This window comes from Equus caballus, chromosome 3 (genome assembly GCF_041296265.1).
Source record: "Equus caballus isolate H_3958 breed thoroughbred chromosome 3, TB-T2T, whole genome shotgun sequence".
Taxonomy (NCBI): Eukaryota; Metazoa; Chordata; class Mammalia; order Perissodactyla; family Equidae; genus Equus; species Equus caballus.
The window spans coordinates 55,433,148-55,458,705 of record NC_091686.1 but is presented as its reverse complement, the minus strand read 5'-3'; the positions used below and the strand labels follow the sequence as shown (position 1 = coordinate 55,458,705).

The following is a 25,558-nucleotide window of genomic DNA, read 5'->3' as shown; positions in this document are numbered from 1 at the left end:
TGTGGGAAATTGCGCCAAGCAAAACCATGTGAAGCAGGCCACCATCAGGAAATTCCAAAGGACAATAGTGACTCCATCTCTGAGTCATGGAAGCAGAAGAGAAAATCAAACTTAATTAACCTAAATACTTCTGTTCTCACTTCATGGAATGGTTCCTGTTGTTTTCCTCTTCTGCTATTTTGGCCTTTTCTTTTCTTTTTGGTGAGGAAGATTCACTCTGAGCTAACATCTGTTCCCACTCTTCCTCTTTTTGTTGCCTGAGGAAGATTGTCACTGAGCTAACATCTGTGTCAATCTTCCTCTATTTTGTATGTGGGACACCGCCACAGCATGGCTTGCAAGTGGTGTAGGTCTGAGCCCGGGATCCAAACCCACAAACCTGGGCCACCAAAGTGGAGTGCACTGGATTTAACCACTATGCCATGGGGCTGGCCCCTATTTTGGCCTGTTATACCCTTCAATGTTGGCTGTTCTTTACTTCACACATTGTGTGGCACATAATAGTAGGCTGATGAAAAGTCTCAGATCCACTGCATCCTTAATGGTTAGTGCAGAAAGAGCTCAGCTTGAGTACCATTAGGTGAGTGCTTTTAAAAATTTCAAATCCCCATGGCAAGTTTCTACTGGTTTTTACCCTTTGGATTTTCTTCATTTTACCACTGGTCCCCTTGTTCTATTTTTAATGTCTTTCCTTTCATCTCTCTTCATTTCTTTCACATTTTCCCCCACTTTTTCCATCTTCTGCCCCTATTTCAACTCAAGGACTGATGTAGACAGCAATAGCAGGACATGTCAGTCCCTTTGTGTCACTTTCTATTTTCTGCTGGATCTTGTAGTTACTTTCTTACCTCAATTCAGTTATGTTGAGCAAATGTTTATGGAGCAGCTGCTGTGCTGGACATTTGCTAGGCCCTAGAGACAACAAAATATCAAACAATTCTTGCTTCTAGTATTTCGCAGTTTTAGGAGTCTCGATTCCTCTCACGTATGTTGTGATTGCAAGCTTCTTGAAGTTTCTCTGTGGGCTTAGAATAGCTTGCACATCGGTAGTGTTTATTAGTGTGGGAAATGAATTAAACTGAATTGATAACCAACCTGGAATCTGTTATCTTTCTTCTACTCCTCTTCAATCCTATCTGTGATACAATAAGAAATATATATATGTTTAGTCTTTGTCCCCAGTTCTGAATACAGAGTTCCTAAATCCCTTGGAATTTCCTGACTGTTTAGAGTATCTTTTGTTATAATGAAGTGACTTTTGGTGAGCCCCTTGATGGCTTCAGGATAGGAGCTGGTCACCAGAAAGACCAAGACTTGATTAGAGGTTTGGAAATTTCAGTTCTATTTCCAATCTCCAGGGAGGGGAGAGAGGCTGGAGATTGAGTTAATCACCAATGGCCAATGATCAATCATGGCTGTGTATGAGTTCCTGGAGTTTCTGGATTGGTGAATACAAGGAGGTGCTGGGAGGGTGGCCCATCCCAGGGAGGCGGTGTAAGCCACTTCCCTCCTACCTGGCCTTTTGCGTCTCTTCTATTTGGCTACTCCTGAATTGTATCCTTTATAATTAACCAGCACCAGTAGCAAAACTATTTTTCTGAGTTCTATGAGCCATTCTAGGAAGTTATCAAACCTGGGAGTATGGGTCATGGGAACCTTAATTTGTAGCTGGCTGCTCAGAGGAATAGGTAACAACCCGAGTGGAGGCAGGTTTCCCTCTCTCTGCTGTGTGGGGATACAAGGAAAAGTCAGCTGTACATTAATCTATCATTTGCCTGTTTAGCATTGTATCAGTCAGGATCCCAACAGAAAGCAGGTTACACTCAAGTTAGAATGCTTTTTTTCCCCCAGCTAGACTATCTACAGAGCTGTGAGTAAGGTATAGAGTAACCATAAGACATACAGCCCTAACCTGGGGTTGGCAGCCACAGGGCAGTTAACATCCCTAAGCCTGAAGGGAGGAAAGGAGGGAGTGCTTATCAGAAGGGAATGAAAGGGCTGCCTTGAAAAGAACCGTGACCTTGGGCCAAAGGACACAGTAACAAGAGAGTTAATACCCATATTCTCTTCTGTTCCATTTCTCCTAGGAGTCTGCCTTGGATGAATCCAACTGAAAACAGAGGGCAAGGGAATCCTTTGGTGTGGTCCATCCAGGTGAGCCTCCTGGGACAGGGGAGGGTAGAGAGTCGATTTAGATGGACAAACAAATATACAGATACACAGCAAGTCACAGAAACCGATATGCAGCAAGAACATTGAAATTAAACTGCGAAGAAAGGAGTAACATAAAATCCCTTCCATTTGTACTCCTTTCGTGTTCATTCTGTCATTAGCTGTAGTAGCTAGCTTCCAAAGTAGCCCCCAATGGTTCTTATCTCTTGATATTCACATTGCAGAAATGATGGAGGGTGGCCTCCAAGGCTGGGTCACCTTGAGGTTCTTGCCTTGGATCACTGGCTCTGGGGGACACCAGCTGCAAGGTCATGAGGACACTCTCACAGGTGTATATGAAGAGCTGAAGCCTCCTACAGCAACTGCTTACCAGCCATGGGAGTGAACCTTCTTAGAAGAGATCCTTCAGCCCCAGTCAAGCCATCATGTGACTGCGACTCTGGCAGACATCATGACTGCAATCTCATGACAGATCTCAAGCAGAACCACCCAGCTAAGCTGCTCCCAAATTCCTGGCCCTTCGAAACTACGTGAACTAATAATTGCTTGTTGTTACTTCAAGCAACTAAGTTTTGGAGTGATTTGCTATGTAGCAATAGATAACCAATCGTGACACGGTTAATTTTGTGTCAACTTGATTAGGCCACAGGATGTCCAGATAGCTGGTGAAACATTCTTTCTGGATGTTTCCAGAAGAGATTAGCATTTGAATTGATGGACTGAGTAAAGCAGCTGCCCTCCCTAACGTGGGTGGTCCGAATAGAACAAAAAGGTGAGGACGTTAAACTACCTATGTTTGAGTACTTGAGCTGGGGCATCAATCCTCTCCCGACCTCAGCTCTCCTGGTTCGCAGGCTTTCAGACCTGGACTGGAATCTACACCATCGGCTCTCTGGCTCTCAGGCCTTTGATCTACATCCTGGCTTTGCTGGGTCTCCAGCTTGCAGATGACAGATGGTGGGACTTCTCAGCCTCCACAATCACATGAGATAATACCTTATAAGAAATCTCTAGATATATCTACATAATCTTTATATATATATATATATATATATATATATATGGCGAGAGGGAGTAATGCATAAAGGTAGTTAGGGTTAACTGATTATGCTAGTCAGGGTTCACTCTGACTAATACACTCATATATCAGCATAATCAGTTAACCCTAACCTCTATGCTTTACTCATTATGCCTCCCTTGAAATCTTATAGTTAAAAGCTGTTTATGTTCTGCCCATTAATAACTAGAATATGTGCCAATATTGCAAGCTTTCCTACAGCATATATGTACATTATGGAATTTTAAAAATCTGAATATTTTCTCGATAACTGGAAAATCCCAAAATACATGGAGGTTAAACAACATAGTTCTAAATAACACATGAACCAAACGAGTAAGTGAAGGTAAACTATGAACACGAAAGGAGTACAAATGGAAGGGATTTTATGTTACTCCTTTCTTCGCAGTTTAATTTCAATGTTCTTGCTGCATATCGGTTTCTGTGACTTGCTGTGTATCTGTATATTTGTTTGTCCATCTAAATCGACTCTCTACCCTCCCCTGTCCCAGGAGGCTCACCTGGATGGACCACACCAAAGGATTCCCTTGCCCTCTGTTTTCAGTTGGATTCATCCAAGGCAGACTCCTAGGAGAAATGGAACAGAAGAGAATATGGGTATTAACTCTCTTGTTACTGTGTCCTTTGGCCCAAGGTCACGGTTCTTTTCAAGGCAGTCCTTTCATTCCCTTCTGATAAGCACTCCCTCCATTCCTCCCTTCAGGCTTAGGGATGTTAACTGCCCTGTGGCTGCCAACCCCAGGTTAGGGCTGTATGTCTTATGGTTACTCTACACCTTACTCACAGCTCTGTAGATAGTCTAGCTGGGGGAAAAAAAGCATTCTAACTTGAGTGTAACCTGCTTTCTGTTGGGATCCTGACTGATACAATGCTAAACAGGCAAATGACAGATTAATGTACAGCTCTTACAGCCAAACAGCTCCTAGTAACAGCTACGCTGGTGTTTGGGGACCTTCCACATCCCTGCTGCCACTGAGAATTTTGCTTCCTTTCTTCATCCTTCCTTCTCTGACTCACACCCAACATTCACATGACCTCTCAGCTTGCCTGGTGGCTCAGATTGGTCTTCATTGACCAGCCTGGGAGAGTTTAGAGAAAGAGGATGGTAAGATTCCTGGAGACAGTAGGATGCCCCAGCACTGTGGCTATTTATTTACCACCTTCCACCCTTCCAGTCCAGAACACCAGCCCTGGCTCCTAGAATGAGAGCCTAGGAAAATCAGAAAGTGGATGTTCCCTGTAACTTGGACTCCAGGGTGATTATGAGGTTGGTATTCGTGTGCTGAGATGCTGGGGCAGAAAGACAAGAAAGGGCCTGGCTCTGATGACCGTGGAGCCTCCACAGCAACGCTGCCCATCTCCAGACTTTTCTGATGTACGAGAGAAATGAACTTCTCTCTTGTTTGAGCCACTATCATTTTGGATTTTCTGTTACAGGCGGAAAAACATTCCTGCCTTGGCTGCCAGCCTCTCTTGGTGCCATTGCAGGTTGGAAAGATTTGTGGGCTGACCAGAGAACTAGCTACTATAATTTCTAGCGTTGCTTTAAAGGAAAATTCATTCTGAGTTACAAACAACCAATTAACAAAAGCTTTCTTAAGAACATAGCCATTCATTCATTCACCAACTATTTATCAACAGCCTACTACTTTGAAGCACTATTCTGGGTGCTAGTAACACAGCAGTGAAGAAAATAGAATAAAATACTTCCTATTAAGAAATATTATTTAACACTTGGAAATAAAGCAAAAATGTGGATGGCATGTCTTTACAATATCATGGGAGGACATTGTCTATCTGGCCCATCCAAGGGTTATTTAATAATCTAAGAGGAATATACCTTGTTCAAATCACCGTTTACTCTTGTTTAAGGTCCCAATCTTAGTGAAGTTACTTTTTTTTTTTTTTGAGGAAGATTAGCCCTGAGCTAACATCCACTGCCAGTCCTCCTCTTTTTGCTGAAGAAAATTGGCCCTGAGCTAACATCCATGCCCATCTTCCTTTACTTTATATGTGGGATGCGTGCCACAGCATGGCTTCATAAGTGGTGTATGGGTCAGTGCCCAAGATCCGAACCGGTGAACCCCGGGCCGCCGAAGCAGAAAGTGCAAACTTAACTGCTAGGCCACTGGGCCAGCCAGCCCCTGAAGTTACATGTTTTTTTCCCATAAAGATGCAAGTAATTTTTATGCAATAGAAGAGTGACAAATAAAAATGGCAAGCAATAGGATATATTGGAGAATATGAGGAAGCCATTTGGTGTAAACCTAATTCGGCCTGACCTTGTCTTTCCAAAAGGGCCTGACCGTGGCTGTTGAGCTTGCATTGGATATCTGCTTTAGATATTGTCTATGGCAAGAACAAAGGCCCTTGAGATAAAGGTGCAACTTCCCTCCCCCTCCCAACGTTGGCATTTCCTTAAGGATTAAGCATCTTTCCTTAGGCTGGGAACTGATTTCGCGCTCACCTGTGACCACACAGCTTGAGACAATAGGCTTGCCTCCTGCTACGCCCTCTGAGATAGCAGACCCACTACCTGCTGTGTCCATCAAGCACTGTGCCGATAGGGCAATCTTGTGACTATTGTGGGAGGGACATTTCAATCACATGTGAAACGTCCTGTATGGGGGTATATAACCACTCTGTGCACCCCACTTCTTTGGTGCCCTTTCTTCCTTCGGGAAGAGAGACCCCAGGCCATGGTCCTCAGATTTCAGCTCAGAATAAACTCACCCAAATTTTCATTTATAGATTGGTTATGGATTATTTTCGTCAACAAAAGCTATAAACTCAAAGGTTACAATTAATTGGGTTGAGGAACATTAACCAGTTTTCTATCTAACCTAGCAATCTTATTCTAACATTTCTTTATTAAATCGGAGCCAGTCTTACCATCTTGATGGCTCCCTATTAATTAATTAGTTGAATAAACTCTTTGGCATGTGTTCATTATATATTTGCATGAGAATCATATTTTTAACTTTTTGGAAATTATACTTTGACAATTTCCTCATGGTGTTTATAATCTGGTTACAAACCCTCTTTGCTTTCTTTTTCTGGTTTGGGTTTCAAACTAGTGGACTAAGATAAAATAATGCTTCCTATTCAGTTTTCTCCTTCCCTAGGCTTTTTTGGACAGTAAATGAAGGAGATCAGACTATGCCACTCGAAAACATACCTCTTTCACATAAAAATTATTTTGAGCTTAAAGCAATTAAGAAGCACTGAACACAGAAAACCTCTCTCTACCTGCCCCCTTTTCTGCCTAGAGGCAGGATTTAAATTCTCCTTTTTCTGGAGACAGATTCTTATCAGCCCAGTGATAGCATCAGACAAACCTTACTCCCTTAGTTTCTTCCCACATATTTACCTTCCCACAGTTTGCCACACTTGGAAGCCTAAAACCACTTTCCTTTGTCCAGTGATTTCTCTACAAATTTATTCTTCTTTGTTGAACATACTATATAAGCCAGAGTTCTAAGCCACCACTTTGACTTACTCTTGATTCTAAGTTTTTCCCACATAATGTGCACTGTATGCGTTAATAAACTGTTTTTCTTATTAATCTGTCTTTTTGTTAAAGAACCCCAGCTGAAAACCCAAGATGAGGAGAGGTAAAATTTCGTCCCCCTTACATGAAGAAGCAGAGCACGGGGGCTGGCCCCGTGGCCGAGTGGTTAAGTTCACGCGCTCCGCTTTGGCAGCCCAGGGTTTTGCTGCTTCAGATCCTGGGTGCGGACATGGCACCGCTCATCAGGCCATGTTGAGGTGGCTTCCCACACGCCACAACTAGAAGGACCCACAACTAAAAATATACAACTATGTACTGAGGGGAAAAAAAGAAGATTGGCAACAGTTGCTAGCTCAGGTGCCAATCTTTAAAAAAAAACAACAGCAGCAGATCACTTGTAATGGACTGAATGTTGGTGTTCCCCCTCCTCCACTTTCACTCCCCAAATCATGTATTGAAACGCTAATCATAATGTGATGGTATTTGGAGATGGGGCATTTGGGAGGTAATTAGATCATGAGGGTGGAGCCCTCTTGATGAGATTAGTGCCCTTCTAAGAAGAGGCCAGAGAGCTGGCTCTCCTCCTGCCATGTGAGGATACAGTGAGAAGTGAGCAGTCTAGAACCTAGAAGAGGGCCTTCACCAGAACCCAACCATGCTGGCACCCTGATCTCAGACTTCCAGCCTCCAGAACTGTGAGAAATGAATTTCTGTTGTTGATAAACCACCCAGTCTATGGGAATTCATTATAGCAGCATAAACTGACTAAGACATCACTCTTCCATGGCTCATTTTGACTCTGTTCCTGGAGTGCAGATGACAAATGATTGTTGAAGCCATGATCGTATAGTCTGGTTGCAGGTCGGCATGCAAGCATGTAGACTTTGGTTTTTATAGATCAAGCTGAGGACCAGAAAAAGTGGCTTCAGCAGGTCTTGAGTTCGTGGGCTGCAGAAGAAAAAGCAGGCTTTCCTGGCTCTTAATGTCTTATCATTAAATCACTCCCCCTGTACAGTGACCCTTTAGAGAGGTGGGTGGAGTCAAAGTTCCTAGGAGGGTGAAATGAAAGATTCGGGAACTCCAAGTCCACCTCATCATCCAGCCCAGTGGTGAGGACCTAAGGGGACTTAGCAGCATCTTTGTCCTTTGTGCCAAATGCATCCACATTCACCTTGTTTGGGTTTTTTTCATTCTCTTCTCTTTTGTTCTCTTTTTTACTATTTTGATATTCATTCAAAAATCTTTCCTGAGTGCCTATTCTATATGAAGCACTGTAGCAGGTGTTAGGAATTAAATGGTAAGTCAAAGCATAGTCCTTATCTCTCATGGAGTTTACAGCGATTTTCTCTCCATGAACAACAATAATAACTAAAACATATAGAGTGATTAGTATATGCCAGGCACTCTTCTATGCACTTTATATTTATTAATTAATTTAATCTCCACACAACCATAAAGGTATTATTGTTGCCATTTTGCAGATGAGGAAACTGAGGCACAAAGAGAGTAAGACATTTGCCCAAAGTCTTGGGGCTACAGTGGTGGAGACTGTACGCTATTTGCCTCTCCTTTACTCTCCTTTACTGTATTTAGTTACTTCCCAAGGTAGATGTCGCCTGAGGTGTTATAGTGGTTCATTCATTTATTAATTCATCCACTCATCATACTGTCATTAAACATCTTTGATACACTGCAGATGAGCATGGTTCTGGGCAAACAAAGAGTTAGACGCAATCTCTGTCATTGAGTAGATCATAGTCTATTGAGAAAGAAAGACCATAAACACGTAATTCCAGCACAACCTGTTATGTGCAAAGGCAGGGTTTTTGTACCAAGTAAAATGGAAACAGACAGGAGAAGACTAACTGTCTGGGGTTGCTGTGAACAACCTCACAGAAGTGAACACTTTTTATTTGTGTTTTGAAGGTACATAGCAACTCATTAATTACGGAATAATAGGAAGATCAATCCAGAGAAAGGAAAGAACATCTGGAAAGGCCTGGAGTCATGCCAGCGCAAGGTGCATTCTGGCAAAAGTTGATGCAAGTAGACGGGAAATAGCAGGACTGAAGGATCGGAGGTTGAGTTGGAAACAAAGAGTGACTATTGACTGTACTCAGAGGGGTTTAAGCTGGGATCAATGCATACGGATCTGTATTTTAGAGAATCTCTAGCACCATTTTAAAGGACATCAAGGCTAGGAGATCCTGAAGAAGGAAAGAACAAGTTGGTAGCTCTTGCAGCCATCTAAGCAAGAGTCAATGAGTCACCTAAGGTATTGGAGAGGAGAGGGTGGATTTGAGACACATTCAAGAAGATGAAGTGACAGAACTTGATGACTGCTTAAGACTGGGAGAAAGGAGTGATTGGGTGACTGGGTGGATAATGGTGACAACTGAAAGAGCATCTCAAATTCTACAAGATTACATTTGAGCCAGAGTCTTCTTAGGGTACATTCAAAGCAGCATCAGTTGGACTATGAGGGCCCAGAAAAAAAATAGGTAACTCATGCATAGCTACACAGCTCTTACAACACATTCAGGCATTGTTTAGGTTGTGGAAGAGAATTAATTCTGCTAATACAACAACCCACATAAAGTAGGCATGACCATGTTGTCATTTTGCAGATGAAGAAATCAATGAAAAGAGAGGTGCATTGACTTGCCTAGAGCCACACAGCCAGTATATGGAGGACTCAAGTTTCATACCCAGGCTGTCTATCTTAACACTGCTCCATTAGAGGTTTGGAAATAAGGGTAGAGCGCTGTGCTGGAGGCGGAGCTGAACTTTCCTACAAATCCCTTTAGACTCCCTCTCTCTTCCCAGGGTTTACACTCACTCTGGCTGCTAATCTCTCTCACCTTTGCTCCGTGGGGCTATTGCAGCCATGCTGCTGTTCTTGAGAGCTTCCTCCTTCTCCTGCCCGGCAGTTTATGTCCCCTGGGCTCTGAGAATGTGACCCTCCTTCCTAGCGTCCTCCTGGGGAAGTGAAATCCTCTCCAGATCTGCCTATTTTTTCTGGAGAGAATCAAGCCCTGCTTTCAATTCCAGGGGAAGGCAGGAGGAGGAGAAGTCTGGGAATATGAAGGAGCTAAGACATTGGATTTGATTGGGCCTTGTTCTGTCTCAAGGATATTCTAGTGGAGATGAGAAAAGAAACCACAGGGGAGAATGGCAGAGGCTTGAAGTTGTTCTTTCAAGAATACTTATCAAATGTTTGGTTTCAGACACTTCACAGGAATATTCAAATAGCATCTTGCTGGTCATTACTTCTAGTATTTTGGAAAGCAGTCCTTGTACACAGCTAAATATTTTTTCTAAATAACTTTGAAAAGGAAACCAAACCCATTATGCATCAATAGCCAAGGACTTGAGGCCTATTTTTTTTAATATAGGATTTTTTCTAAAGATAGTTTCTGATCCATAGTCTGAAATTCCGTTTACCCAAGTTTAAAGACCCACATAGGAACGTGTGTCATATGTACAAAAAATTTGATAAACACATGCATGTAAAGGTTGTAATTTTATTTTTTTCTTTTCCTAATTATGAAAAAATGCGTGTTGACCCTAGAGAACATAAAATACAGAAGTTGAAAAATTCACTTTACTATCAATATATAAGCGCCATGAACATCTTGGATGTATTCTCTTCCAAACTTTCTTCCCTTTTTTCTTTCTTTTTGATTATTGCATTTCTTTTACTTTATAGTTATAATTATTTCTGATGTTCCATTTCAAACACAGTTATTTCTTCTACCTGGTGCATAACCTGCTTTTGGATTTTACCAATTTTTCCACTAATGTCCTTTTTCTGTCCCAGGGTCCAATTCAGGACACTCATTGCATTTAGTTACTCCACCTTTTTAATTCCATTATTTCACTGCCTCTCTAAGAAAGATTGTGCAAAAGTCAAAAGGTTAGAGACAGAGCGCATGCTGATCTTGTTAGTGAAATGAGGTTGCAATCACTGGTGTTTTGGGATTCTTGGTGAATGTTATTTTATTTAGTCATCCTGCCTCTTTTGGGCCAAGATATTTGAGGAGGGGCTGTACCAAATGTCATCTGTGAGTGGAAATCCTCATGCTGTGATTTGAGAGATGAGTGGTGTCAGATATGATTCTGTTCTCAAAAATAGCTCCTCTCCCATCAATCGTTCTCCTGGAAATACAGCAACAGGGGTATGTTTACCGCTCTGGACAACAGATGCCTCCGTACGCCTTCACTAAAAGTGCAAATCCTCATCTTAACCTATCAGGTCCATTTCTTGGTGAGTTGTCAGGCAGGCTGACGTGAGGGAAAATCTTGGGTAGGTGTGTAAGGGAGACGCTGAAGGATTGGTTTGGGAAGATAGGGAACAACCTGAAACATATTCAGGTTATGGTGTTGAGGAAAGCAGGGTGCACTCCTGGAAACTGGGTGCCTAGGGGCGTGTGTGTGTGGGTGGTTTGCAAGTAGAAAGGCTGGAGAAGAGGAAAGGTGAAACTTTAGGAGAGAAATTTCTGTAAGATATGATACAAAGACAGACCCAGGCTTCTTTATAGCTTTTCTGCAACTGAATCATCCTGTATGGAACACAAGCCCCGAAACAGCCATGAATGTTGTCTTTCAGCCAGTTTACACTGATAGAGTCATAACAGTGCTGAAAATATTGCCAACTCTTCCACGTCATTTGGTCAATCAGCTGCTCCTCTGAGCCCCCATGTGCTTTCCACTGCCCCGGCTAGCCCCCCCACCCCCAGGCCCCTGCAAGAAGGGTTACAGCTGGCACAGCAGGGGGCCTCCCAAACCCCCGGCCCAGGCCAGCGCCCCAGGTCCTTTCTGATGACTGTGCCAAAGCAGCGAGCAAATATTTGCATATCATTCCTGTTGAGAAAGACTATGTCCCAAGTCGTTGGCTGTGTTTTAAGTGTTGAGAGGATTCCAACTCTCAAAGCTTCCACACGCAAACCAGAGTTCTACAATGTTGGTAGAATCCCGCCACCGACTGGTCTAACTTACTTTGTTTAGAGTTGTGGCAAAATATAGTAAAATTACCATTTAACCGTTTTTAAGTGTGCAATTCAGTGCATTAGGTTAAGTTACTTTTCTAGCCTTATTGGCAAGAACGCAATTCTTATCCTATTCAGACTATTCTCTAAAAAGCATTCCTGGGCGCCCTGGAGGTCTGTGCTCTGGCTCAGTTCCCTCACTTGGAACGCATGGCTCTTGCTTCTGCCCATGAAAAGCCTGAATACCTCTCTCTCTGGCCGCCAAATCTTCGTTATTCTCTCACATCCGAGACTAAGCCCCGCTTGCTCTAAAGTCTTGGAGCACATAATTTGAAACTCTCCAATATTTCTACTTCTGCCTTGCAATATGGGTTCTCGTGTGTATGATTATGTGTTAACACCTTCTAGACACAGCTTTCTCAAAGCATTGTTCAGGGATCACCTGTATTAGAATCACCTGCTTTAAGACAATGACGATTCTCAGACCTTGGGGCCAAAATTCATTTAATAAGTCCAGAAGAGTTCCCAGAATCTGCGCTTTCAACAAGTCCCCTAAGAGATCTTAGGCACACTAAAGACACAGCTAAACCCAGCTTGGATTGTGTGCACACCTCTGAGCAAATCATGGTGGCCAGGAGAATTGTTCCTCTTCCAACGCTGGCCTGGACAACATTCCCACTTCTGGAGCCAGGGGGTAAATTCAACTCCATCTGCACTATATAATTTAACACTTGGAGGGAGAAGCTCCCCCAGGGAAACAAGGAAATTGAAGTACTTTTAGCAGTAGGACTAAATATTGGTGGTGCAAAAACAAACAAATACACAAAAAAGTTGTCCAATTCACAGAGGTTGAGAAAATATATTCACATTTTTGGTGTACAGTCAGCCGGGCTGCTCAATTCAAGGTTTATTGAGTACTGAGCACCAGGTGCTACAAAAGATGAAAAGATAAGCCAGACACAGTCCTTGCCCTTTAGGAGCAATTGTCTAGAACTTTGCTCTCAAACCTTGGTATGATAAGATCTCTTTTAGGGAATTTGTTTAAAGTGCAGATTCTGGGGCCAGCCCAGTGGCACAGTGGTTAGGTTCTCACGTTCCACTTAGGCGGCCCAGGGTTCACCAGTTGGAATCCCAGGTGCAGACCTATGCACCGCTTGTCAAGCCATGCTGTGGCAGGCATCCCACATATAAAGTAGAGGAAGATGGGCACGGATATTAGCTCAGGGCCAGTCTTCCTTGGCAAAAAGAGGAGGATTGGCAGGGGATGTTAGCTCAGGGCTAATCTTTCTCAAAAATAAAATAAAGTGCAGATTCTTGGAACTCTTCCAGACTTATTAACTGAAGTTTTGGTCCTAGAGTCTGGGGATCATCATTGTTTTAAAGCAGGTGATTCTAATACAGGTGTGTGAGGGGGGAGTCAATCCCAGCACCATGATTAACTCTTTCCGTTGGGGTGGCTAAACTGGAATCATGTAGCTTGAAGTCACCACATAGCTACCTGAGAGTGAAGCCACCAAAGAGGAAAGTAGAACCTAGAGTTGGATGAGAAAGACAATGTCCTAAGGATATCACTTGAGTGCCTAGATCAAGCCTTGCCTGAAGTTCATGCCCTGAAATTCCAGGTGCTAAAACAATCAATCCTCTTTCTAATTTAAACTAATTCAAGTTAGCTTTCTTTTGCTTACAACAGAAGGAGTCCTGACATAAATCTTTTATGTTGCCCTCTACCACTTGATGCTGTGGGTGAACAACTTTGAGTCTTAGGCCTTCCCTAGCTCTCTATGCCAATGGTAAGTATGATAAATATGATTTCACAATTATGGCTCAGGCCTGTTCAGGCCTCTCTATTTCACAAGGCCTTGTGCATGGGTGTGATTTACATCCTTCTGTCGGAACAGCCTTTATATAGTTCTATGCACAAAATGTGCACTCAACCAATTTAGATAAGGATACTCTAGATGTCATCTTTCCTGGGAAACCTCCCTGACTCCCACACTTCTAATACCCCGAGTTAAGAGGGCTTCTTGTACTAGTTTCCTATGCTCACCCACATTCTAGCCCTCTTCACTCTGTGATCGTTGCTTCCTGCTTTCCCAAGTGGAGTTCCCTTTGTCTTTTTTTTTTTTTTTGGTGATCTCCAACAGCTGGCCCAGTGCCTGACACAGCGTAAGTACTTGACATACAATTATTGAACGAATGGATGAATAATGAATGATGGTAATTACATAAGTTAGGCAAAACTGGTCTCTTTTCCTGTATTTTCTCTAAGAAGGCTGCAGAAAATCAGTAACTACTTTTAAGACTTCACCTCATTGATCTTGATGCCTTATCTTCCCTTCTATGAGGCACACTTAGATGTTGATCAATTAAAGTATTCAAAATCCAGCAACCCGATGTGAAGTGTTGAAGACATGATAAAGGAAGAATCATTGAAGGAACTGGAAAGTTTGGCTTGGGAAAGGAAGATTCGGGGTTGAGAACAAAACCATCTTCAAATACTTGAAGTGGTTTGCGACCAGGGCAAAAATCAGGCCCACAAATTCAGACTGGGGTTCTTCCGCAGCAGAGAACTCTCACAATTAGGGCTGTCCTTGTCAGACAAGCTGCCTCAGGACTCCCCGAGCGTGTCATGCCCGGGGGGGCCCCTGTAGAGCCCAAAGGCATTTGATGGAGAATCTGTAGGACACTGGGGAGTGGGCATCAGGAATTCAAATACCTGGCCTTGATAGAGGTCTGCTGTCACCGTGAGAACATTAAGTTTTTAGAATCTTTTTAAGAATTCTAAGAATCTTAGAATCTTTTAAGAATCTTTTTTTTTTTTTTTTTTGATTCCACTGAACCTTTGGTCCTTGCTTAATGAGCCACCTGCAGATGAAGTGTTCTACCCTCCTCTTGTTCCAGGGCTACGCTGATGGACCAGGCCGCGTGCAGCCCAAAGGCAGGGCTCCGCCTTTGGTTACAACAGGGCTCAGGAGCTGGGGATTATACAACAGATGCCCTATATTCTGCTCACATCCAAGCTTAGGGCTTTATAAGTGTAATCTTTGCTCAAGTAGGCATGAGTGTTTGCGTACATCTTTGGGTAACTTTCGCTTGTCGTCCTTAGGCGGTAACTGATTAATTGAGGAGGCAGGCCCTCCACATGAGAACCAAAGGCTGTATTTGGAAAAGGGTAGTCGAGGGACCACCTGTATCAGTATCTCTTGGGATGTTTTAATAATGCATATTCCTGGGTCCTAGCCAGACTTGCTAAATGAAACTCTCTGGAGGTGGGGCCTAGGATCTGCATTATAGCAAGTGTAGAGGAGGCAAACTAATTTTCCCTCAACTCTTCTGAGTTCTTAGCTGTGATTCCTGTAATAAAAGACAAATCAATAAGAGAAAATGACCAGAGGGTTATTAACATGACTATCTCATGTATGCACAGGAGATATCCAGGAAAAAGTGAGTAACTTAATGAGATGGCTTTAGAATTAAAACCCAAACACCACCTTAATAGGGAAAGGAGAGGGGATTGTAGACCTTTCAGGGGAGAGTTAACGATTTTTAAGAAAGTTGAATAGGCCCTTAGCAGAATCGATGGGAGGTATGATAGTTTGTGACAAAGTTTGTCAGGGTGTGGTATGGCCTTCCTGTCTCCTCTGTTGTGATGAGTCAATCCTCCCTGGCTGATGAAAGTCCCTCTGACAGGAGTGCCTGACAACGGAGCTCCTTTTGGAGGATCTGTCTGTTTAGATTTTTTTAAAGGTTAATTCTTTTTTTTTGGTGATGAATATTGGCCCTGAGCTTACAGCTGTGCCAATCTTCCTCTGTTTCTTGTACATGGGATGCCACCACAGCATGGCTTGATGAGCAGTGTGTAGGTCTACACCCAAGATCTGAACCCACGAACCCTGGGCCACTGAAGCAGAGCACATGAACTTAACCACTACACCACCAGGCCAGACCCTGGAGGATATGTCTTCAGGTAAGATAACGGGAGTTCAGAGAAAGCCTCCCTCTGCATTTGCTGTTTGTCAGTGCCCACAGCTCAAAATAATCAATATAACCAAGACGGCATATTTTGGGGTGGCATGTCTTGAACCCCTACAGCCATATTTTGGGGTGGCATGTTCTGCTGCCCTTCCCAAGCCACCGTAGGCACTAATTGGAAACTCTAAACTTTGAGGCTCATGACTTTAGGAGGTAGCAGAATAGCACTGAGAGGAACTTCCCTCCCCTGAATACAAAAGCTTTCTCTTTGAGGAAATCTGCAGACTTTCTCAAATGTCAAAAGATGCACTGGCCCATTAGGGAATAGATCAGCTGAATTTTTTCACTGCTAATTCTCTGAAAAAATATGCCTTTAATTAAAAAGATACACATCAAATTATATTTTAACTATTCAAGTGTTAAAAAGATATTTTAAATTATAATTATATAGTTCCCTACATATTAAGTAAGCCTTTGGTTTAAAAAGAAATCAGAGACCACAAAAAAAAAATGGTAACTATGTGAGGGTATGGAGGTCTTAACTAACCTTACTGTAGTAATCATGTCACAGTATATATGGGGATCAAATCATAACGTGCACCTTAAACTTACATATGTTATATGTCAATAATATCTCAATAAAGCTGGAAAAAAATCAGAGGGGAAAATTGGGCACTTGAAATGTCATCAAAAAATATTATTAATTAGTATTTTCAAACGTCTGGTGTGATAATCATGAAGAATGAGAAACATGGGAAAGTAAGTGACTTGCCTTCAAGTTCATAGTGAAAAAGTCTTATATCTGTAGTGGAAACCAAGTCACAGGTGCAGTGGAAAAATTACATCATACTTCTCCTTTTATGCTGACGCATTGCACCTCCAAATGGGCACCGTTCCAGGCCATGGTGAGCAAACTAAGCTATGCATGAAAACAGTTCCTGAGATTTACATTTTGTTTGAATTAGGACATATCTGTTCGTCAAGAAATATCTCCTGTCAAGCAGGCTTTGAAAGAGATTGCGGCTCATAATCTGAGATCCCAGAAACACTCTCTGTCGTAATGACTAAAAAATTAAAATGGACATCAAAAGCCCTGAAAGCTAAATGAAAAGACAACTTTCACTGAGAAGATGCGTTCTTGAGACCTAGACTTTTAACGAAGCACAGGATAGCTAACGTATCTGAATCTCAGGATTGTGCTTCAGAAACTCTCATCTTCTAGGTCTGCCTCTATTTGCTACTTTCTGACAAGTACTTGACCTCACGGCATCTCCACTCCTGTCAATCAATCGAGAGCAACTATGTTCAGTGCCGTCTGTGTCCTAGAGGTTCTCACCATGAAGAATTTGTAAATAAAAAGTACTATGAAAACGACAAGTGGTAATATGAATAGAGACCATTTTTCTCGTGTTTTCAAAGAGCACTTTGCCCCCAATCAATGTTTTCTCTATTTATTTCTATTGCTGTTACTAGTAATCATATGGGCCAAAGGCTTACTTATCATCCTGTTCTCACTGACTTCCGAGTTGTCAGTCAAGACAGCATGGTACTCTATCCAGAGTCAAGGGTTTTCCAGCAAATAGCCACAGAAATTGTGGGGGATCGGAATTTGCCACCCCAAAATGTGTCCCTTTAACTTTATTATTTTAAAAACAAAAGACCCTGAAAGAAACTTTGACCTTCCCCCTATCTGCCTTAAAGAATTTAAGAGAGAAGGCCTGTTTCAGGAAGGAGCTATCACCATAGATAACTATGGTGATAGACAGGGAAGAACCTAGCAAGGCCCATTTAATCAAAGTCCCCTCCATGTCCCACTGTCTTTGCAAAGCGTGGCAAGCATTTGTTTATGCCACATTTGCTTTTCCATCTCCATGTGAATTGCCTTCCTCCTCTTTAAATCCCAAAACCACTGCCCCCCACATCCTCTTTTGTCTTTAGCTGAAGATGGTATTTAAGGTGGTGGCTTGGGCCATTTTAACAAGTTAAAAAAAAGGATGGAGGGGCTGGCCCGTGACCTAGTGGTTGAGTTCGGTGCACTCCACTTTGGCGGCCTGGGTTTGGTTCCTGGGCATAGACCTACACCACTTGTCAGCAGCCATGCTGAGGCAGCGACCCACATACAAAATGGGAGAAGATTGGCACAGATGTTAGCTCAGGGTGAATCTTCCTCAGCAAAAAAAAAAAAAGAAAAAAGATAGAGTCTCTCACATTAAGCAATAAAATGGAGCCAAGCAGACATGAGAAGGAGAGGAACAAAATTCCTCTTTCACAAGGAACTCTTGAATTCATTAAATACCTGAAATGCATCTGCAAGTTTTCTCAAGGAAGATAAGATTATCAGGACAGAGACCCCATTCCTGTCAAGGTCAGCTCCCACATTCCTAAGTTTAATGGTTTATTTCAACCAACCCTCACACTGATAATCATCTTGCTCCTGGAATTTGTTAAAAGACATTCTTTCCTTTTTTTTTCTTTGCTTTTGTTAGCCAGGACTATAAATCTTCCTTCTCCCTTCAACAGCCAGAACACAATTCAAGTGTTCCTTGAATCTGTGCCTCCCAGGGTGCAGTCCTAACAAACCCCAAATCAACTTGTTGTTTGAAGTTTACCACTGTCTGCCTCATAATTGATCGACACCTCTGAGTGCTCACATTACAGTCATGTGCTGTGTAATGACGTTTCAGCCAATGCCAGACCACAGGTACGACGGTGGTCCCGTAAGATTAGTACCATATAACCTAGGTGTGTCATAGGCTATACCAACTAGGTTTGTGTATGCACACTCTGTGATGTTTGCACGATGACAAAATCACCCAAGGAGGCATCTCTCAGAAAGTATCCCACTGTTAGGCGAGGCGCGACTGTTTTTCATATCTGTAAGAGAAGCTGCTATAGCAACTGAGGTCATTCTTCCAGGCCTTTGGGAGGATTATTTAGCAAGTTAATTTCTGGGTATGCTTAGTCTAAGTTTTCATTTTATAGGGAAAATGCTTTTTGGGTATTAAAGAGATACAGACTAAAGAGATGCAGGCATAATAGAATTATTAGGTTAATTACTTCCTTTTAGAAGGAACCCTTCAAACTCGATAAAAGGAAACAAGTGAAGGTGTCCCAAGGGTTCTCTCAGTCCATTATGTCATTTTCTTGATATGTTTCCCCTTCTGACTTCCATTTGGACTTGTTTTGCTCTTACAGAGAAGAGGACATGGATCAGCAAATTTGCTCAGGAGCTGAATAAAGAGCTGAAGCAAGGCCTAGGAAAACTTGGGCTCCCCAACTACGTATTAGACAGTCTTCTCTTCTCACGCCTAGATTTCCATCTGCAATCTCATCCATTTCCATGTCTCTGATTTCTACTTATCACAGATGACTCCCAAATGGAACTCTCTAGTACGGACCTATCTGAGCTCCAGACCCACAAATACAACTGTCTTCACTGTCTTCCTGACATTGCCAAGTGGAGATGTTTCCGAATTCCTCAAACTCACGACCTCCTTTCCCACGCCCAGGCTTGCTCCTCCTCCAGTGTTGTCTATGTCGCAGAATGAGTCTACTGTTCACCCAGTTACACAAGCCAGACACCTAAGGATCATCCTTGACACAGCATTCTCTTCGTACCCTCACCACTCCTCATTTACTTCTCCAAAATACATCTCAAACTCATCCACTCTGCCCTTCTCCAAGGCCAACTCCCTAGGCGTGATACCATCACCTCTTGCCCAGACAACAGCAGTCACTTCCTAATTGGTTTCCCAGTACCCACTCTTCCCATCCTTTCAACTAGTTCTCATGCTAGAGCTCAAGTGATTGTTCTGAAATGCAAATATATTCATGTTAACACACACACACACACACACACACATCGCACAGAGCTTTCCTCCTTCGTTAACACTTCAGTGACTTCCTTTTTCTCTTATCATTAACATAAAAAATTTCAACATGGCCTATGAATCTCTGCATGTTCTGGTCCCATCCTACTTCTCCAAACTAATCTTAATTCCACTCTACCACTTACTAACTGTATAACCTTGGATAAGTGATTTAACTTCTCTGTGCCTCAGTTTCTGCATCTGTAAAATGGGAATAATTGTATCTTCCACTTAGGATTGTTGTGAGGATCCATATAAAGTGCTCAGAACTTATTTAGTAGATACTCAACAAATGTTAGCTCTTATTAGCACATCTTAGTTCTTTTCAGTCTTTCCCTTCAGTCTTCAGAGGACCGTTTTTCCTCAGAGGTGTCATACTTCCTTCCACAATAGGACATCTGTGTGGCCTGCAAAGCCTAAAATATTTATTAACTGGCCCTATATCTGGCCCTTCAGCATACAGAAGTTTACTGACCCCTGAGCTAGGCAATTGATGTAGTTCTGTTATTGCTATTAAATGAATAGGGTAACTATTTAAAAATATATATTTTAGAGTAGGAAGAGAAAAAAGTCAATAGCTAAGGAATTTGGGGGAGTGGTTAAAGGCCGTACTGGAAAAGTACATACACTGATTGTTCCCTCCATGTAAAAATAACTTCGGTATTCAGATTTTACTAATTATCAGCATCCGTATAATATAGTAAGTTCTTCGGAAAGGTTGCAGTTAGGAGAAAGAGCTTTCGTTTCTTTAACTCTAAGACTGAGGACAGAAGGCTTAGAGTCAAGGTCAGTTTATTCCTCCCTTCTTCATGTCTGCCCTACCCACAATGCCTTTAGCTGCCTGCGGATGGCCAGGCCACCAGCTGCTCTTTGCACATTAAGCTAAAACAAGCAGGGACTCCATGTGAGCAGGAGCAGTTGAAAAGTGTAAACGAGCGAGCTGAGTGACTCATGACTAACACTTGGCAGAATCAGCGGGACACCGGGTTGCAGACCGATTACCTCAGCCCTGAACAGAACGGCAGGCGTGATACTGGAGCCAAGGAAAGTGCCAGTGGAAAAAAAAAGACGCATTTTATAGCTAAACACAGAGAAATAACAGATTTCCTTTGTCTGTAGAAGTGTCTCTAGACTTGGCTATTGTGATTAAAGTTGCCCTTGAAAAAGAAAGCAATTAACTTAGGATTTGACAGAAAGTTGAGAATTCCAAGAGGAAGGAAGAACGAGCGTGCAGGAAGAACAGTCGACAGGTCAGAGGGGGCGGCTGTGAGAATTTTCACGTTTTGGACCTCGTCATTTTTGTTTACGTAAGAAGCTTATTTGCTCACTGTTAGTAGAAGGAATGCCCTCGACCTCTTTTCCCTTTGCCCCCACCGTGTTCCGCTGGTCGGTTCAGTCAGCCCGCCCAAGAGTGTGGACGGGGGCCCAGTTCCCACCTAGGCACTGGGCATCCCACGGTAGAAAAGCAGACAGAAATCCTGCCTTCACAGGGCACGCAGTCGGGCGAGAGAAGAGAAACCACAAACCCAGGAAATCAGTGCATCCTATGATATCTAGAGGCTGATGGATGTGATGGAGAAAGTAAAGCAGGGAGAAGAAGGGTAGCAGCGAAGGGGTGGGTCTAACCTTAAACAGCGTGGTCAGCAGAGGCCTCTCTGAGAGGGTGACACGGGAGCCCTGCGCATGTCAGGGACGAGGACTTCAGGCGGAGAGAGCTTGAGTGCAAAGGTTCCCAGATGAAGCGTGCCTGGCCCAGTGAAGGGACTGTAAGGAGCGTGGGGGCAAAGGGGAAGCAAGTGAGGAGGAGAGTAACTGGGAATGGAGTCAGGGAGCTGAGGGGCTGGAGGCTGGACCACACAGCCTCGGAGGCTCTGCCTTTTCCTTTGGGTGAAATGAGCAAAATCCTCCCCTTTAACGTGAAGGTCTAAGCTCTAGGATTGAAATCCACCCCTAAACCTCCTTATCTTCTGCCACCCTGTTTTGTCCCTAATCATTCTCGCCCTCTCTGAACATCCCCGTAACACCAAGGCCACCATTAGTGGCGGGGAGTGAGGCACTAGCCTCCGGTGCAAAATATAAGGGGTGCTGAAATCTCAGGGTTACTGACACTCCTTCTGCCTCAGTCTCTGACACGGCACAGAGCAGCACTGTGGTTGATCCTATCTTTATTTACATTGGTGACATTTTGTTCATCATGGAGTTTTGGCATTAATTTAGATTTTAAAAAATATTGCATGAAATATTATTTGATTACTGAGACTTTTTGGGACTCTTCCCCTTAACTTCTGTGCCCAAGGCGTGTGCCTCACTCCCCTAATCCTAGTCCTCGCCCTGAGGCTCTCTCTTCTCCCCGCTTCCCCAGCGTCAGGCTAAACCAACGGTCTATAAACAGTAAAGGCCAAAGAGTAAATATTTAAGGTTTTTCAGGCCATACAGTCTCTGCCACACTCTGCCACTGGAGCACAAAAGCAGCCATAGAGAATAAGCAAACAGTGAGAGTAGCTGTGTTCCAGTATGTCAAAGGACGTGACCTTCAGGTGACCTGTGAGCTGGACCCAGGGGATTGGAAGCCTCTCACTTGGTCCCTCGTCCTTGGAACGTACCCTATGCCCACTGTTCCCACAGTGGGAGCCGTTTCAAGGACGCAGCCTCGAGAGAGTAATGTGTTGCTAAGACCATCTGGATGGTATAAGCAACTGAACCCAGTTAAGGCCTCTATATAAACTTTTGAGATTATGGTGGACGGGGGCAGAGATCTACTCATCTCTCAGCTGCCCAGACAAGCCTCATATGTCAGTTCCCTTGCTCATCTGATCTGCCACCTACCAATTTGTCTTCAGGCTCTCCTTGCCCTCTGTGTGCAGTGGCCAGTTTCAGATTTCACCTGGGGAACTCCCGAGGTTGCAAGCCAACAGAGTAAAACTTTATTAATGGACACAAACTTGAATTTCATGTAATTTTCACATGTCATGAAATATTATTCTTCCTTAGACTTTTCCCCCCCATCATTAAAAAATGTAAAAATCATTCTTAGCTCACGGCTGTACAACAACAGGGGGCAAACCAGGTTGGGAAGCCTTGATCTAAATGGTCAATGCCGAGACTGCACTTTCAAAAGTGTTTTCTCACTTCTTGTAGTTTGTCAAGCACTTGCAGCTTACCACATTGAGGGAAAACTTCCAGGGCCTCAGTGTTTGGCACCCGCTTTCTCCTGAAACTTGTTGTCCTCTCCCAAATACACACTGTGTAGAACCAGACCGGTCTCCTTACTGTCGTCTAGCAAACCAGGTTCATTACTTGCACCTACTTTTGACCTTGTTGCTCTTTCTCTCTGGGATCCCCTCCCTTCTCTCTCCAGCATCCCGGCAGCATCATTCTCCTTGGCTGACTCCACTGGCCAGCAGTGGCCTCTTTTTCTCCGAACTCCTACTGCAGTTGCCAGTAATTCCCCAGTTAGTTCTTAATCCTACCATGTCCCTGTTTTTCTGTGTCTCATATGTGTCTGTATCATGTTCTGGATGTGATTCCTTCCCCTCTGTGACTCCTTCAGAGCGCCCAGGCCAGAGCTGAGCACGTGGCAGAGCCTGATGCTCATGACCTGACCAGCTCTATGTAGTATTATCGTATCTTCTCTTAAAATCAACTTTCACATCGTCAAATAGGACTGATGACATTCTTAGGACATTTCCTCTGAATTTCCGGGGGTGATCATTTTGACTGGATGCACAGGTATCTGTGTTCTCTTGCTTCCTTTACTCTGTGATTCGTGGCGTTTTTGTGCTACGTGATTTCCAGACTGTTATCCCACTGCCCTCTGATGTACTTCTACCCTTCCTCCTGCTTTTTCCTGACTCACCAATTTACTAAATGACACCCTTAGGTTAAACAGAGACCTGTTTGACTGTGTTCAGTCACTGGAAGGGAAAAAGGAATAGTCACTTATTAAACACCCACTTAGGTGGCAAGCAGTCTGCTAGGAACGTTACCTAAGGCGGGAATACTCTTTTTGCTTTTCAGACGAGGAGACTGAGGTTCAGAAAAGCTCATGGGCTGGCTCCGTGGCCGAGTGGTTAAGTTCGCGCGCTCTGCTGCAGCGGCCCAGGGTTCGGATCCTGGGCGTGGACATGGCACCTCTCGTCAGGCCACGTTGAGACGGCGTCCCACATCCCACAACTAGAAGGACATGCAACTAAGATATACAACTGTGTACAGGGCGGGTTTGGGGAGATAAAGCAGAAAAAAAAAAAAGATTGGCAACAGTCGTTAGCCCAGGTGCCAATCTTTAAAAAAAAAAAAAAAGAAAAGTTCAATAACTCATCTAAGCCTGAGTAGTAGAAATGTAACAAAACACTCAGGAGGTAACTGGAGGGCTCTGAAGAGGTTTAACCTCACCCAGAGGACTGAGGAAGTCAGCTCTCTTCCTGCACCTGCCTCGTCTCTGTGTGTCCCCCGCCCCACCCTCACTCCTTGCAAACTTTCTAATATTCAGGCTGCATCATGAGATAACGTGTCAAGCTCACAGCACAGAGTCTGACACAGGATACTCACCCCAAAAGTATTGTGTTCTTTTTCTTGATCTCTTCTACTTCTGTCTCCAACTTCTACACACCTCTTTAAAACTGAATGGTTATTTTAAATCCATACCTAAATTGTCATTCATACTATGACTTACCAAATTACATTTAAAGTAGAAAGCCAGAAGGGCAAATACTTAAATGTATGAGCTGCGGGACACGTAATCTAGGATGTGGTATTTGTGGTAGATGTTCTGCAAATTCTTGTTGAGCTGAATTGGCACTTGAGAAATTTCTCCGGAATTAAATTTCTCCTGCGTTTGGCTGAATCTTGGTGCTCCTGTGTTCTACTCCTTAAAATGCTTCCCCATTGCTTAACAGAGTTCATTTGGAGGGCGGGGCCTCCCAGACCTGCCATGGCCTCCTATCTCTCCAGCTGGTCACCTGGACTTCTATATGCTTTCCAGACCCCAGGCAAACTGGCCTAGTCAACCTCTTCAGACAGAAGGGTTTAAAGGTCTTTGACTTTTTGACTTTAAAACTTGAATATTGTATAGGAAATCACTCTACAGATCTCACCTTACCTGCGTTTCTTCATTCACGCCATTTCTCCTTTTCGGATACCTTTGTATCAACTTCTGTCAATTGAAATCTTCCACATTCTTTAAGGCACTTTGCAGTGACAACATCCTCCATGAAACCTCCTCTGACCTCTTTGGCCAAATGTGATCCCTCCTATCTCTGAGTGCCTATACCCCTTCATTCGCTCCCCAACCATGATACTCTTCATTTATAACCTCTACTATAGTGGTTAGTGCACATGCCTCATCTGGTCTGTTAGATTTACCATCTTGAAACAGAAATTCCATCAAGTTTCTCAAGTGGTGCCTTGTGTAAGTGGGCTACTCAGTAAATGGGAATTAAATGAATGAATGGAAAGTGAACACAGAGACAACACAGGTAGTCCCCTCCTCCTTTTAGAGAAAGGACTTTAAGCTACTCTACAAACCACTTATAGAGGATACTTCCTTAACTAGAAAGCGATTTTTTTTCATTACCTAGGAAATAATTTTTCATTTTTTTTGATGGAGACTGAAGTTTGGAAGGAAATATTTTAAAGTTCTACTTGGGAGCTAAGAAAATGAGAGCAAGCGTCAAGCTTTTTATTTACTACAAGTATTATAATAAGAAAGTAAAGTTACACTCTTGTGTTGTCAGCTCACCCGACCACAAGAATATTTTAGTTCTTGGCGTTGCTCCTGAAATAGGAGAAAGGGATGATGAAATAATGATGAGGCCCCTCCTTCAAACAGCAGGTGTTAGAAGAAATAATCCCTACTTCTGATGTAACAACCAGGGAGACACAAACCTACTTCTGATGACAAGGGCATGGGGAAAAATATTTGACGTCAATTGAGCTCTGATCACAAGGTGGGCAGCAGTGGTCGTTATTT

General features: G+C 43.2%; 1 protein-coding gene across 3 annotated transcripts in view; it reads left to right on the top strand.

Annotated features, from left to right (window-relative positions):
* Positions 1–13,596: 13,596 nt before the first annotated feature.
* Positions 13,597–25,558, top strand: part of HERC6 (HECT and RLD domain containing E3 ubiquitin protein ligase family member 6) — a 76,994-nt gene continuing 65,032 nt past the window's right edge. The window contains exons 1-2 of one of the 3 annotated variants that reach the window (XM_070263426.1): positions 13,597–13,915; positions 15,589–15,716. In XM_070263426.1, the coding sequence (XP_070119527.1) occupies positions 15,665–15,716 (52 nt within the window). In that variant the 5' untranslated portion in view covers positions 13,597–13,915; positions 15,589–15,664. The remainder of the gene's footprint in view (positions 13,916–15,588; positions 15,717–25,558) is intronic. The other 2 variants (XM_070263431.1, XM_070263428.1) reach the window with 2 other exon arrangements.